The sequence below is a fragment of the Entelurus aequoreus genome, linkage group LG14, assembly GCF_033978785.1.
Source record: "Entelurus aequoreus isolate RoL-2023_Sb linkage group LG14, RoL_Eaeq_v1.1, whole genome shotgun sequence".
In the NCBI taxonomy this organism is placed as follows: domain Eukaryota; kingdom Metazoa; phylum Chordata; class Actinopteri; order Syngnathiformes; family Syngnathidae; genus Entelurus; species Entelurus aequoreus.
The window spans coordinates 6,434,587-6,450,577 of NC_084744.1; the positions used below are offsets into that span (position 1 = coordinate 6,434,587).

The 15,991-nt window shown below is 35.9% G+C and overlaps 1 protein-coding gene across 2 annotated transcripts in view; it reads left to right on the forward strand.

Moving 5' to 3' along the window:
* Positions 1-12,579, forward strand: part of zgc:152951 (uncharacterized protein LOC569013 homolog) — a 39,368-nt gene extending 26,789 nt beyond the window's left edge. For both annotated transcript variants that reach the window (XM_062068844.1, XM_062068843.1), the window contains 3 exons: positions 1,884-1,973; positions 8,219-8,362; positions 11,762-12,579. In XM_062068844.1, the coding sequence (XP_061924828.1) occupies positions 1,884-1,973; positions 8,219-8,362; positions 11,762-11,890 (363 nt within the window). In that variant the 3' untranslated portion in view covers positions 11,891-12,579. The remainder of the gene's footprint in view (positions 1-1,883; positions 1,974-8,218; positions 8,363-11,761) is intronic.
* Positions 12,580-15,991: the final 3,412 nt, after the last annotated feature.

Sequence of the window (15,991 nt, forward strand, 5' to 3'; positions counted from 1 at the left end):
AGTAATGATGATACTTAGTTTTATCACACACACTTAGCACCTGTCCTGACAGATAGAATGATTTATTGTCATTATATTTGCATATAACGAGATTAAGGACTCCAACTATGGAATAAAAATAAATCACACAAGTAGTAATAAAGATAAAAAATAAGAATTGAAAATAAACTATTCCTACTACGACTACTATCCAATAAAAAATAATAAGCAATCCTGTACAATATACAAAACAAGATGGCACCAAGTATCAAAAATTGTGATTTATAGGTGTAAATATACAAAATTAGGGTTTTATGATACCGACACCGATCATTCATGAGTAACGGCCGATACCGATCACATGTATTACCTGTATTTTATTTAATACATTTATCTATGACATCGACAAGTATTAAAATGCACCATTTTTAGGTGTAAACATATACAATTAGCAAAAAAGCTAACATAAATTATTAGCATGCTAACATTAGCATGCTAATACAAGAGATGTTAGCATACTTCCAAGATGGCGCCAAGTATCAAAAATCACGATTTAGAGGTGTAAATATACAAAATTAGCTAAGACGGTAGCAAAAACTTTATCATGCCAACATTAGCATGCTAATATAAGAGCCGTTAGCATACTTCCAAGATGGCGCCAAGTATCAAAAATCACGATTTAGAGGTGTAAATATACAAAATTAGCTAAGACGGTAGCAAAAACTTTATCATGCCAACATTAGCATGCTAATATAAGAGCCGTTAGCATACTTCCAAGATGGCGCCAAGTATCAAAAATCATGACTTAGAGGTGTAAATATACAAAATTAGCTAAGACGGTAGCAAAAACTTTATCATGCCAACATTAGCATGCTAATATAGGAACCGTTAGCATACTTCCAAGATGGCGCCAAGTATCAAAAATCACGATTTAGAGGTGTAAATATACAAAATTAGCTAAGACGGTAGCAAAAACTTTATCATGCCAACATTAGCATGCTAATATAAGAGACGTTAGCATACTTCCAAGATGGCGCCAAGTATCAAAAATCATGACTTAGAGGTGTAAATATACAAAATTAGCTAAGGAAGTAGCAAAAACGTTATCATGCTAACATTAGTGTGCTAATACAAGAGACGTTAGCATACTTCCAAGATAGCGCCAGGTATCAAAAATCATGATTTATAGGTGTAAACATATAAAATTAGCAAAAAAGCTAACATAAAATATTAGCATGCTAACAAAAGCATGCTAATACAAGCGACGTTAGCATACTTCCAAGATGGCACCAAGTATCAAAAATCATGATTTATAGGTGTAAATACACAAAATTAGCTAAGAAGGTAGCAAAAACTCTTATCATGCTAACATTAGCATGCTAATACAAGAGACGTTACCATACTTCCAAGATGGCACCAAGTGTCAAAAATCACGATTTATAGGTGTAAATATACAAAATTAGCTAAGAAGGTAGCAAAAACGTTATCATGCTAACATTAGTGTCAGATTCAAACACAGAACTATCTATTAAACAGGACAAGAAGCAAGGAATCAAACAGAGACAGGATTCAATTTAGCTCATGAGGAGAGCGCGTGGACCTGCACCCTCGTACAATGTCACCCCACGCTCTGAGGAAAAAGTTCCACACCTCCCCATTCATTTGGGCATTCCCTGATTACATAGCTGCAGCTGCTTCTAAGGGGAGGGGTCTCATTATGCAGCAGCTGCACTGGGTCATAAACAGTTCCAACAAAAGGTGCTTGGAGCGGTGTCAGGTTTGCCCCCTCTCTGCTCTTAGATTTCAGGTCCGTCCTGATAAGTTTTTATTTCCATGGGGCCCAAAGTTCCTGCCTTGAAGTTGTACAGTAATAAATGAGTTGCACTTCCTGCTCTGTCCACCAGGTGGCACTGCCAGACGCTGAGCCACTAATCCACTTTGCTCTGAACTGCGGTGCAAAAGGTTGCCCTCCCATTAAGACCTACACCCCTCAGGTATGTCACACCTTTGTTCACTCAACTTCCTGTCGGAAGATGTTGAGTTCTTTCACTTCTCACGTGGTGTTGCCATGGTTACGTCACAACACCCGCGTCACCTTCCTGCTGGCGGGACCACTTGCTGTGGAAAGAGATCATATTTGGGACTCACACGTTCAAACGTTGTCAATATTTGTAAGAAATGTTTTCTGTCACGACCTCAAACTTTGCGGAAGAAAAGTGAGTCGACTTGAAAAATAATCCCCAACATGAACGCCAGAATTTCCTACCATTTTCTACCGCTTGTCCCTAGAATATAACATGTAATAAATACTTCACAATATGACATATAGGGAGCATAATCACATATATTTGATGTCACATTAATATGTGATGGCAACTCGGGATGTTCCCATCAGGGTTTTATGATACCGATACCGATCATTCATGAGTGATATCGGCTGATACCAATCGCCTGTGTTACCTGTGTTTTCTTTAATACATTTATGGTGAGTGTTATTGACGGTTTGACAACATCAGCACCATATTTGTTGTGCTATTTTAGGCTTCATATTGCACCACACATTTTCAATGGGAGACAGGTCTGGACTACAGGCAGGCCAGTCTAGTACCCGCACTCTTTTACGACGAAGCCACGCTGTTGTAACACGTGGCTTGGCATTGTCTTGCTGAAATAAGCAGGGGCGTCCGTGATAACGTTGCATATGTTGCTCCAAAAGCTGTATGTACCTTTCAGCATTAATGGTGCCTTCACAGATGTGTAAGTTACCCATGCCTTGGGCACTAATACACCCCCATACCATCACACATGCTGCCTTTTACACTTTGACCCTAGAACAGTCCGGATGGTTCTTTTCCTCTTTGTTCCGGAGGACACGACGTCCACAGTTTCTAAAAACAATTTGAATTGTGAACTCGTCAGACCACAGAACATTTTTCCACTTTGCATCAGTCCATCTTAGATGAGCTCGGGCTCAGTGAAGCCAGTGGCGTTTCCGGGTGTTGTTGATAAATGGCTTTGGCTTTGCATAGTAGAGTTTTAACTTGCACTTACAGATGTAGCGACCAACTGTAGTTACTGACAGTGGTTTTCTGAAGTGTTCCTGAGCCTATGTGGTGATATCCTTTACACACTGATGTGGCTTTTTGTTTGATGTGGCAGTAGCGCCCGAGAGATCCAAGGTGCGTAATATCATGGCTTACATGCAGTGATTTCTCCAGATACTCTGAACCTTTTGATGACATTATGGACATGGTGAAATCCCTAAATTCCTTGCAATAGCTGGTTGAGAAATGTTGTTCTTAAACAATTTGCTCAGACATTTGTTGACAAAGTGGTGACCCTCGCCCCGTCCTTGTTTGTGAATGACTGAGCATTTCATGGAAGCTGCTTTTATACCCAATCATGGCACCCACCTGTTCCCAATTAGCCTGTTCACCTGTGGGATGTTCCAAATAAGTGTTTGACGAGCATTCCTCAACTTTCTCAGTCTTTTTTGCCACTTGTGCCAGCTTTTTTGAAACATGTTGCAGGCATCAAATTCCAAATAAGCTAATATTTGAAAAAAAACCCGAAGTACAATACAAGAATACAAGTAATTGTATTCTGTTTATATTTACCATTTACACAACGTTTGGGAATGGCGGGCTTTCCCTTGACAAGTTCCAAAAATTCCCAGATTTCCAAGAATTCCAGGTTTTCCGGGACATTTTTCCCATTCAAATTGAATTGGCCATTTTTCAAACTTCCACCATTTCCACATTTTTCTACCAACAAACCATTCAAACTATAATTTTTTAAAGTTCAAAAAAATTCCAGGAATTCGCAGAATTCACGTTTTTTTCAAACCCTTTTTTCAGTCGACACAATTTTCAAGCCACTTCAACCGTTCCGCCAGCTAAGCATTCCTCTTATTTTTATTTTTATCTTACTGGAAAGATGCCCAGTTTTCTCAAAATTCCAGGAATTCCATAATATTCCCGGGCGCGGCCACCGCTGCTGCTCACTGCTCCCCTCACCTCCCAGGGGGTGATCTAGGGTGATGGGTCAAATGTAGAGAATAATTTTGCCACACCTAGTGTGTGTGTGACAATCATTGGTACTTTAACTTTAACTTAACCATTTCTCAATGAAAAATGTTACCACTTCAACATTTCTCCACCATTCAGAACATTAACATTTTTGTGCGTTTTCCAAAAAAATCCCTCTTTTCCCCAGATTCCCAAATTTCCATGAAATTCCCATTGAAAAGAATAAGACATTTTTCAAAGTTCCACAACTCCTACATTTTGTATCCAATTCAAACTGTTTCAGCTTCAAAATATTCAGCCTGTTCAGGAATTGTGTGCTCCATTTTAATTGTAAAACAAATTTCCAGATTTCCTACAATTCTCAGTTTTTAGGGACAATTTCCCCTTTCCAAATTAATTATCCATTTTTCAAACTTCCACCATTTCCACATTTTTTCTACCAATTCAAACCATTTCACCTTCAACATATTCCACTCATCATGGAAATTCAAACTATAATTTTCCAAGTTGAAAAAAAATTCCAGGAATCCCCAGAATTCCTGTTTTTTCAAACTCTTTTTTCACCCTTTTTTCTGTCGACTACTCCTTCCATATTTTCCAACCCACTTCAACCGTTCCTCATGACATTCCTCTTAATCAGGACAAAAAACAAAGTTGGTTTTTGAACTGGAAACATTCTCGGTTTTTCCCGAAATTCCAGGAATTCCGTAATACCATTTCTCAATGAAAAATGGTACTACTTCAACATTTCTCGACCGATTAGGAAAATTCCAAAACCAACCATTCCGAACATTCACATTTTTTTGCATTTCTAAAAACAATTTCCCAAATTTGCATGAAATTCCCATTGAAATTAATAAGATTTTTTTCAAAGTTCCACAACTCCCACATTTTTTATCCAAGTCAAACCGATCCAACTTCAAAATATTCAGCCTGTTCAGGAATTTTGTGCTCCCTTTCAACAACTGTGAAAAAAAAATCCCGGATTTCCTACAATTCTCAGTTTTTAGGGACATTTTGTCCTTTCCAAATGAATTATCCATTTTTCAAACTTCCACCATTTCCACATTTTTCTACTAATTCAAACAATTCTACCTTCAACATATTCCACTCATCCTGGAAATTCAAACTATAATTTTTCCAAGTTAAAAAAAAATCCCAAATTCCCAGAATTCCTGTTTTTTTAAACCCTTTTTTCTGTCGACTACTCCTTCCACATTTTCCAACCCACTTCAACTGTTCCACTATCTAATCATTCCTCTTAATCAGGACAAAAAACAAAGTTGCTTTTTGAACCGGAAAAATTCCCGGTTTTTCCCGAAATTCCAGGAATTCCGTAATACCATTTCTCAATGAAAAATGTTACTACTTCAACATTTCTCGACCGATTTGGAAAATTCCAATACCAACTATTCCGAACATTCACATTTTTTTGCATTTCCCCCCAAAAATCCCTCTTTTCCCAAAATTCCCAAATTTCCATGAAATTCCCATTGAAATGAATAAGACATTTTTCAAAGTTCCAAAACTCCCACATTTTTTATCCAATTCAAATCGTTCCAACTTCAAAATATTCAGCCTGTTCAGGAATTGTGTGCTCCCTTTCAACAATTTAAAAAAAAATTCCCAGATTTCCTACAATTCTCAGTTTTTAGGGACAATTTCCCCTTTCCAAATTAATTATCCATTTTTCCAACTTACACCATTTCCACATTTTTCTACCAATTCAAACCATTCCACCTTCAACATATTCCACTCATCCTGGAAATTCAAACTATAATTTTCCAAGCTGAAAAAAAAATTCCAGGAATCCCAGAATTCCTGTTTTTTCAAACTCTTTTTTCACCCTTTTTTCTGTCGACTACTCCTTCCATATTTTTCAACCCACTTCAACCATTCCTCATGACATTCCTCTTAATCAGGACAAAAAACAAAGTTGGTTTTTGAACTGGAAAAATTCTCGGTTTTTCCCGAAATTCCAGGAATTCCGTAATACCATTTTTCAATGAAAAATGGTACTACTTCAACATTTCTCGACCGATTTGGAAAATTCCACCACCAACCATTCCGAACATTCACATTTTTTTGCATTTCTAAAAACAATTTCCCAAATTTGCATGAAATTCCCATTGAAATTAATAAGAATTTTTTCAAAGTTCCACAACTCCCACATTTTTTATCCAAGTCAAACCAATCCAGCTTCAAAATATTCAGCCTGTTCAGGAATTGTGTGCTCCCTTTCAACAATTTAAAAAAAAATTCCCAGATTTCCTACAATTCTCAGTTTTTAGGGACAATTTCCCCTTTCCAAATTAATTATCCATTTTTCAAACTTCCACCATTTCCACATTTTTCTACCAATTCAAACCATTCCACCTTCAACATATTCCACTCATCCTGGAAATTCAAACTATAATTTTCCAAGTTGAAAAAAAATGTCCAGGAATCCCCAGAATTCCTGTTTTTTCAAACTCTTTTTTCACCCTTTCTTCTGTCGACTACTCCTTCCATATTTTTCAACCCACTTCAACCATTCCTCATGACATTCCTCTTAATCAGGACAAAAAACAAAGCTGGTTTTTGAACTGGAAAAATTCTCGGTTTTTCCCGAAATTCCAGGAATTCCATAATACCATTTCTCAATGAAAAATGGTACTACTTCAACATTTCTCGACCGATTTGGAAAATTCCAACACCAACCATTCCGAACATTCACATTTTTTTGCATTTCTAAAAACAATTTCCCAAATTTGCATGAAATTCCCATTGAAATTAATAAGAATTTTTTCAAAGTTCCACAACTCCCACATTTTTTATCCAAGTCAAACCGATCCAGCTTCAAAATATTCAGCCTGTTCAGGAATTGTGTGCTCCCTTTCAACAACTGTAAAAAAAAAATCCCGGATTTCCTACAATTCTCAGTTTTTAGGGACATTTTGTCCTTTCCAAATGAATTATCCATTTTTCAAACTTCCACCATTTCCACATTTTTCTACCAATTCAAACAATTCTACCTTCAACATATTCCACTCATCCTGGAAATTCAAACTATAATTTTTCCAAGTTAAAAAAAAATCCCAAAATTCCCAGAATTCCTGTTTTTTCAAACCCTTTTTTCTGTCGACTACTACTTCAACATTTCTCGACCGATTTGGAAAATTCCAATACCAACTATTCCGAACATTCACATTTTTTTGCATTTCCCCCAAAAAATCCATCTTTTCCCAAAATTCCCAAATTTCCATGAAATTCCCATTGAAATTAATAAGACATTTTTTAAAGTTCCAAAACTCCCACATTTTTTATCCAATTCAAATCGTTCCAACTTCAAAATATTCAGCCTGTTCAGGAATTTTGTGCTCCCTTTCAACAATTGTAAAAAAAAAATCCCGGATTTCTTACAATTCTTAGGTTTTAAGGACATTTTCACCTTTCCAAATGAATTATCAATTTTTCACACTTCCACAATTCCCACATTTTTCAACCTATTCAAACCATTGCAACATTAACACATTCCACTCATCGTGGACATTCAAACTATAATTTTTCCAAGTTCAAAAACATTCCAGGAATTCCCAGAATTCCCGTTTTTTGAAACCCTTTTTTCGGTCGACTACTCCTTCCACGTTTTCCAATCAAATTCCAGTTTTTCATTCCAACATTCATACTACATTCTGTCAGCATTTCAGTTCAACTTCAGCATTGGAGCGTTCACACACAATTATTTCAGGAATTGCCTCATCTAGTTTATTTTAGTATTTCTTTAATGGCCATTTGTGATGAAAATCACTTCTTTTTTACACATTTTCACGGAAGATTTGGCATGTTTTGAAAAGCAAATGTTGGCAGGTATGCAGAGTCCTAGCTGATGACGTCCACGATGTCTTCTTTAATCCACAACTCGGACATTGTTCTCCTCAAAGGAATCTTTTGTTGTTTGTAAAGCGTTTTGTGTCTCAAGACCTCCGATGTTGTCTCAGGTGTTTGTATCAGGCGCTCATTTGCATGCACACCATGTCAGGTCCTTGAAGAGAAGCGGTTCTAGGTTATTTTGAACAAAAGAAGAAAGTCTTTCAGCAAACAAGACGAGTTTAAAGTTAAGTTAAAGTACCAATGATTGTCACACACACACTAGGTGTGGCGAAATGATTCTCTGCATTAGTTTCCTCACTTGCAAAAACCTCACAGCTTTCCGTCGTTGTCGTCGCCAGGACATCGACAGCGAGCTCCGCACGGCAGCCGAAGCTTTCTTGGAGAATGACGACGCCTGTATGGTGGATTCTGGGAAGAAAGAAGTCCACCTGAGTCAGATCTTCAAGTGGTACAAGGCCGACTTTGGAGGCACCGACGAGAAGGTGAGGACCTTGAGTTGAGATATTAGACCTGGGCCGATATCCTATAAGTCGATTCATCAAAGGAGAAATGAAAATGATGTGGGTAACTTTGATAATCACCATGTGCGTGCAATGTTACGCCTACAAGAGCGGTCACTCTGTCAGTCATTGCATCGCATTCAGCAACTGCAAGTGTTTGTACGACATGCACCTTATTATTATTAATAATAATAATGATAATTGCCATAAAACTCCCAACCGTTAACATTTTCGTATGAAATTAAATTGATCGAAATACCATGATTGATAACCACGTGTTGATAAAGGTATGGACCGACTAGGGTTAGCAAAGGTATGGACCGACTAGGGTTAGCTTGCCAGCTAGCTTAAATGCTAACATGAAAATATATATTTTCCCATTAAGAAACGTCACACACCAATCTAAACTTGTATAAACACATTACTGTCTGGACAACTACGATACAGTATTCATATTAAACAAACTAAGACAAAGTATTTGTATTCAACATAAACAACTAAGATACAGTACTCATATTGAACAAGAAAAATGTACATGCAGAATTCATATTGAACATAAACAACTAAGATACAGTATTTATATTGAACATAAACTACTAAGCTACAGTATTTATCTTAAACAAACTAAGATTATTTATATTATACATAAACAACTAAGATACAGTATTAAAATTAAACAAACAACTAAGATACAGTATTTAGATTAAACATAAACAACTAAGATACAGTAATCACATGTAACATAAACAACTAAGATACAGTATTCACATTATAAATAAACAACTAAGATATAGTATGCATGTTGAACATCAACAACTAAGACACAGTATATAAACTAAACAAACAATGAGATACAGTATTCACATTCAACATAAACAACTAAGATACAGTATTCATATTGAACACAAAGAACTAAGATACATTATATAAATTAAACAAACAACTAAGATACAATATCCACATTGAACACAGTCTACTAAGATAAAGTATTCACATTCAACATAAACAACTAAAATATAATACTCATATTGATATAAACTATTAAGATGCAGTATTCACATTCAACATAAACAACTAAGATATAGTTTTTATATTGAACATAACTAAGATACAGTATATATATTAAACAAACAACTAAAATACAGTATTCACATTCAACATAAACAACTAAAATACAGTATTCCCATTCAACATAAACTACTAAGATACAGTATTTACATTCAACATAAACTACTAAGATACAGTATTTACATTCAACATAAACTACTAAGAGATTATTCACATTCAACATAAACAACTAAGATAGAGTATTCACATTCAAAATTAAAAACTAAGATACAGTATTCATATCAAACATAAACAACTAAGATACAGTATTCATATTGAACATAAACAACTAAGATACAGTATTCACATTATAATAAATTACTAAGATAGAGTATTCACATTCAACATAAACAACTAAGATACATTATTCATATTAAATATAAACAACTAAGATACAGTATTCACATTATAATACATTACTAAGATAGAGTATTCATATTAAACAAACAACTAAGATACAGTATTCACATTAAACATAAACAACTAAGATACAGTATTCACATTAAACATAAACAACTAAGATACAGTATTCATATTAAACATAAACAACTAAGATACAGTAATCATATTAAACATAAACAACTAAGATACAGTATTCACAATAAACATAAACAACTAAGATACAGTATTCACATTAAACATAAACAACTGCGATACAGTATCCACATTAAACATAAACTACTAAGATACAGTATTCACATTAAACATAAACAACTAAGATACAGTATTCACATTAAACATAAACTAAGATACAGTATTCACATTGAACATAAACAGCTAAGATACAGTATTCACATTAAACATAAACTAAGATACAGTATTCACATTGAACATAAACTACTAAGATACAGTATTCACATTAAACATAAACAACTAAGATACAGTATTCACATTGAACATAAACACCTAAGATACAGTATTCACATTAAACATAAGCAACTAAGATACAGTATTCACATTGAACATAAACAACTAAGATACAGTATTCACATTGAACATAAACAACTAAGATACAGTATTCACATTCAACATAAACTAAGAAGATACAGTATTCACATTCAACAAACTACTAAGATACAGTATTCATATTAAACATAAACAACTAAGATACAGTATTCACATTCAACATAAACTAAGAAGATACAGTATTCACATTCAACAAACTACTAAGATACAGTATTCATATTAAACATAAACAACTAAGATACAGTATTCACATTAAACAAACTAAGATACAGTATTCACATTGAACATAAACAACTAAGATACAGTATTCACATTAAACATAAACTAAGATACAGTATTCACATTGAACATAAACAACTAAGATACAGTATTCACATTCAACAAACTACTAAGATACAGTATTCACATGAAACATAAACAACTAAGATACAGTATTCACATTGAACATAAACGACTAAGATACAGTATTCACATTAAACATAAACAACTAAGATACAGTATTCACAATAAACATAAACAACTAAGATACAGTATTCATATTAAACATAAACAACTAAGATACAGTATTCACATTAAACATAAACAACTAAGATACAGTATTCACATTAAACATAAACAACGAAGATACAGTATTCATATTAAACATAAACAACTAAGATACAGTATTCATATTAAACATAAACAACTAAGATACAGTATTTACATTCAACATAAACTAAGAAGATACAGTATTCACATTCAACAAACTACTAAGATACAGTATTCACATTGAACATAAACTAAGATACAGTATTCATATTAAACATAAACAACTAAGATACAGTATTCATATTAAACATAAACAACTAAGATACAGTATTCACATTAAACATAAACAACTAAGATACAGTATTCACATTGAACATAAACTAAGATACAGTATTCATATTAAACATAAACAACTAAGATACAGTATTCACATTGAACATAAACTAAGATACAGTATTCATATTAAACATACACAACTAAGATACAGTATTCACATTAAACATAAACAACTAAGATACACTATTCATATTAAACATACACAACTAAGATACAGTATTCACATTAAACATAAACAACTAAGATACAGTATTCACATTAAACATAAACAACTAAGATACAGTATTCATATTAAACATACACAACTAAGATAAAGTATTCACATTGAACTATTATTATTATTATGATGATGTGTTATTATTCCATCATTTGCTCTCAAAATAATTTTGATCAGCAATAAAGTGTCGGGTCGTGCAAAATTGACACAAGCGAGATCATCTCCAGCTGCTGAAGTGGGTGTTGGCCCACATGAGCGACTCCCCCAAGAAGAGCAGCTTGCAGGGGGTCATCTCTGCCGGCAAGACCAAGGTCAGCTTCCTGCCGTACGACTGGAGCTCCAACAGCAGCCACTGAGCATGGAGCTCTTCTCCCAGGTGGATACTTGTATGCAACACAAAGTCTGCACTTGACCTTCTAATCCTACTGCTCTTGGAGATCTTCTTCAGGTCTACTTTCTTCTGCAGCACATCACACGTCTCTTTGTAACTCAGGAGTCTTCCTAAATGCAACATGTCCATGATGCACGTTTAGTCGTTAGTCCTAGAGGTGTGTAGACCTCCAAAGCTTTGTCCCACCAGCACAATAAGGTACTTTTATACACCGCATGGAACTTGAATTCTACTTTTGGACACTTTAGTACACAGAAAAGTACTTTACACCTTCCTTCATTTGTAAACCATTTTTATCTAACACTCAAAATCATCCTTTTATAGTCTTGGCAGTTATGCTTCCAGCCCAAGGTCTTCACTCGGTGTGTTGGCTCATAGTGATTGATGTGGACCACATGACTATGTAGCGTCTGGTAACTTGACAGATGAGCACACCTTTTACTAAGTGCACCAAAGCAATATCACATGTACTTACATGTTTAAATACTGTACTTACATGCGCAAATACTGTACTTACATGTTTAAATACTGTATTTACATGTTTAAATACTGTACTTACATGCGTAAATACTGTACTTACATGTTTAAATACTGTACTTACATGCGTAAATACTGTACTTACATGTTTAAATACTGTACTTACATGCGTCAATACTGTACTTACATGTTTAAATACTGTATTTACATGTTTAAATACTGTACTTACATGCGTAAATACTGTACTTACATGTTTAAATACTGTACTTACATGCGTAAATACTGTACTTACATGTTTAAATACTGTACTTACATGCGTCAATACTGTACTTACATGTTTAAATACTGCATTTACATGTTTAAATACTGTACTTACATGTTTAAATACTGTACTTACATGCGTAAATACTGTACTTACATGTTTAAATACTGTACTTACATGCGTAAATACTGTACTTACATGTTTAAATACTGCATTTATATGTTTAAATACTGTACTTACATATATAAATACTGTACTTACATGCGTAAATACTGTACTTACATGTTTAAATACTGCATTTACATGTTTAAATACTGTACTTACATGTGTAAATACTGTACTTACATGTGTAAATACTGTACTTACATGTGTCAATACTGTATTTACATGTTTAAATACTGTATTTACATGTGTAAATACTGTACTTACATGTTTAAATACTGTACTTACTGTAAATACTGTATTTGCATATTTAAATACTGTACTTACTGTAAATACTGTATTTACCTGTTTAAATACTGTACTTACATGTTTAAATACTATATCCATACACATGTTCCACATATAGACATTATCCATACACATGTTCCACATATAGATATTATTCATATAGATATTCCACTTATAGACATTATCCATACACATGTTCCACTTATAGATATTATTCATATAGATATTCCACTTATAGACATTATCCATACACATGTTCCACATATAGATATTATTCATATAGATATTCCACTTATAGACATTATCCATACACATGTTCCACATATATATATTATTCATATAGATATTCCACTTATAGACATTATCCATACACATGTTCCACATATATATATTATTCATATAGATATTCCACTTATAGACAGGGAACACTTTCCTACGGTGCCTCTGATAAGAAGAGAAGATGCAAAAATGTGATTTTAACATCATGTAGCAATATGTTTTTCAATGAAATATGCATTGCTTCAATAAAATAACTTTTCACTGATTGTTTCATGGTTTTATTTGTAACATATACTTTGTTTAGCACACATTGTTTGGTATTATGAACTATAATTATATATATATATATATATATATATATATATATATATATATATATATATATATATATATATGTGTGTGCATATATGTATATATATATATATATAAACTTTTTTTTGTTGTACTTTAGCGCTCGCCTTTTTCCCATATTAATGGTGATTTTCTGTTCAGCCATTTTCTGTTGTCGCTTTTCCCTCAAAGTATTTTCAGTTGATACTTTGAACGTGAGTATATCATGTGTATTTGTATGTACAATATATTTGTCTCCCAGTATGTGCGTGAGCCAGAGTACGGCCCCAGCCACCCAGAGAGTCCATCCCAAAACAGCAGGTGTGTCACTCAGGGAACAAGGGACCACCGGCCCCACGTAGTCAGGCCAGCGAACCCCGGAGTCCGGCCCACCGTGTCGCCAGAAGGGCCAGCGACAGGCTATAGACAGACGCGCCCGGCAGAGGACAAGGCACGGGAGAAGCAAGGGACAGCCAGCCCCCAAGCCAGCGAGAGACCACACCACACGCCCCGCCCTGAGGGGCCCAGAGACCACTGGCAACCAGACAGGAAGACCGCCCCCGCCCCACCAGCAACCTTTTGGCGAGGCAGCACGGCGCTTCCTGTAGTGGTACAATGGAGAAGGAGACGGCACTGAGACAGGGGCATCGCTTACCCTTAGGTGTGTTTATTATTTACTTATTATTTCTATGTTTAAGAGTATGATATGTGGTGTGCGACTATGTGATGTAATTAACTGGAGAGTGTCACCAGCAAGTGTTGAAGGTGCATGTTGCGAAGAATGCGGAAGTCCAGAGATGGTAAGGAAGACTTGGAAGTCCGTGGGCAGGCGAGAGGTCGAGATCCGGGAAGGCAGCAAGAAGTCCAGGTGGAGTCCGAGGAGAAGCACAGCTCGAATCCAGTAACGGAGAGAAGCTGCGGGACGATGAAACAGGACAAAACACAAAGAGCACAGAGGAAAGGAAACAAGGAGAGCAAGTAGGCACATGGAAGGAGAGCTAGAGACGTGTGGGCTTACTGTACAAATACAAGTAGCTACATTTCTGGCACTGGAACGCAGGACGCGCTGGTCTAAATAGTGTGCGGCGTCCTCATCAGTGCCAGGTGCGTTGATTGCAGGCGCCAAGAGAGGAACGCCCATGGGCGTGTCCGGCGGTGCGCTCAGAGGAGCGCACTGAAGACTGAGCGGAGGCAGGTGCTTGAGCCGTAACAGTACCCCCCTACTTATGCGAGGCTCATCAGGGTCCGCCCGGTAAAAATCTTCCAACAGGGAGGGGTCAGCAAGGTACAAGGCCGGTACCCAAGATCGGTCCTCAGGTCCATAACCCTCCCAGTCGACCAAATAGACAAACCCCCTAACCTGCCGATGAACCCTGAGAATCTCCTTCACCTTCCAAACCGGGTCACCACTCTCGAGTACCCTAGGAGTAGGGAGGAGCCCAAAGTAAAGCCGCTGCTCCTCCACATCAAGAGGAGCCAGATGCGGTGGTTCGCGCATCTGGTCAGGATGGCCACCCGAACGCGAACCCGAAGTATATTCAAAATAATAATTATTATTAATATACCGTATTTCCTTGAATTGGCGCCGGGAATATAGTATTCGCCTGCCTAGAATTACAGCCGGGTCAAACTCGTTTCGCAAAATAATTAGCGCATGCTTGGCACTTCCGCCGGGTCAAATATGAGTCATTAAATGACTCCCGCCTCCTGGTGGTAGAGGGCGCTAGTGATCCTTCTTGCGACTACCAGTACTGCAGGAGACAGGTACTGCAGAAGAAGACAACAAGCAGCAAGCATGAGCAGAAATTGTTTGCTTGCACTTTTAACATGGAGGATTACATATCTAAAATAAAACAGTTTTCTAAACTGGACTTTCAATCGAAGCAGGAGGTAATAATTAAAGGAATATCTCCAGAGACTTTTAAAATTGAAGAAAGATAAGAAAGACTGCCTTTGATCAGAAGCAGCTGCACATGGACCCATTTACAAGTAAAGGTAAGATCATAATAACGTTTTTTTTTTATTAAATGTGCTTTTCATGATAATGTATGCGCCGGAGTGAGAAGAGGTTTTAAAATAATTAGCGCATGCTTGCCTATTCCGCATGGTTTTGGTAACCGCAGGAGTGAGAAGAGGTTTTAAATTAATTAGCGCCCCTGCGGCTATTCAAGGAAATACGGTAGGTAATATTAAAGACCAACATGGGGCCACAAACAGAATATGTAAAATGGTAGTAAGGCACGTGTACACACCTTGAGTCCATACTAG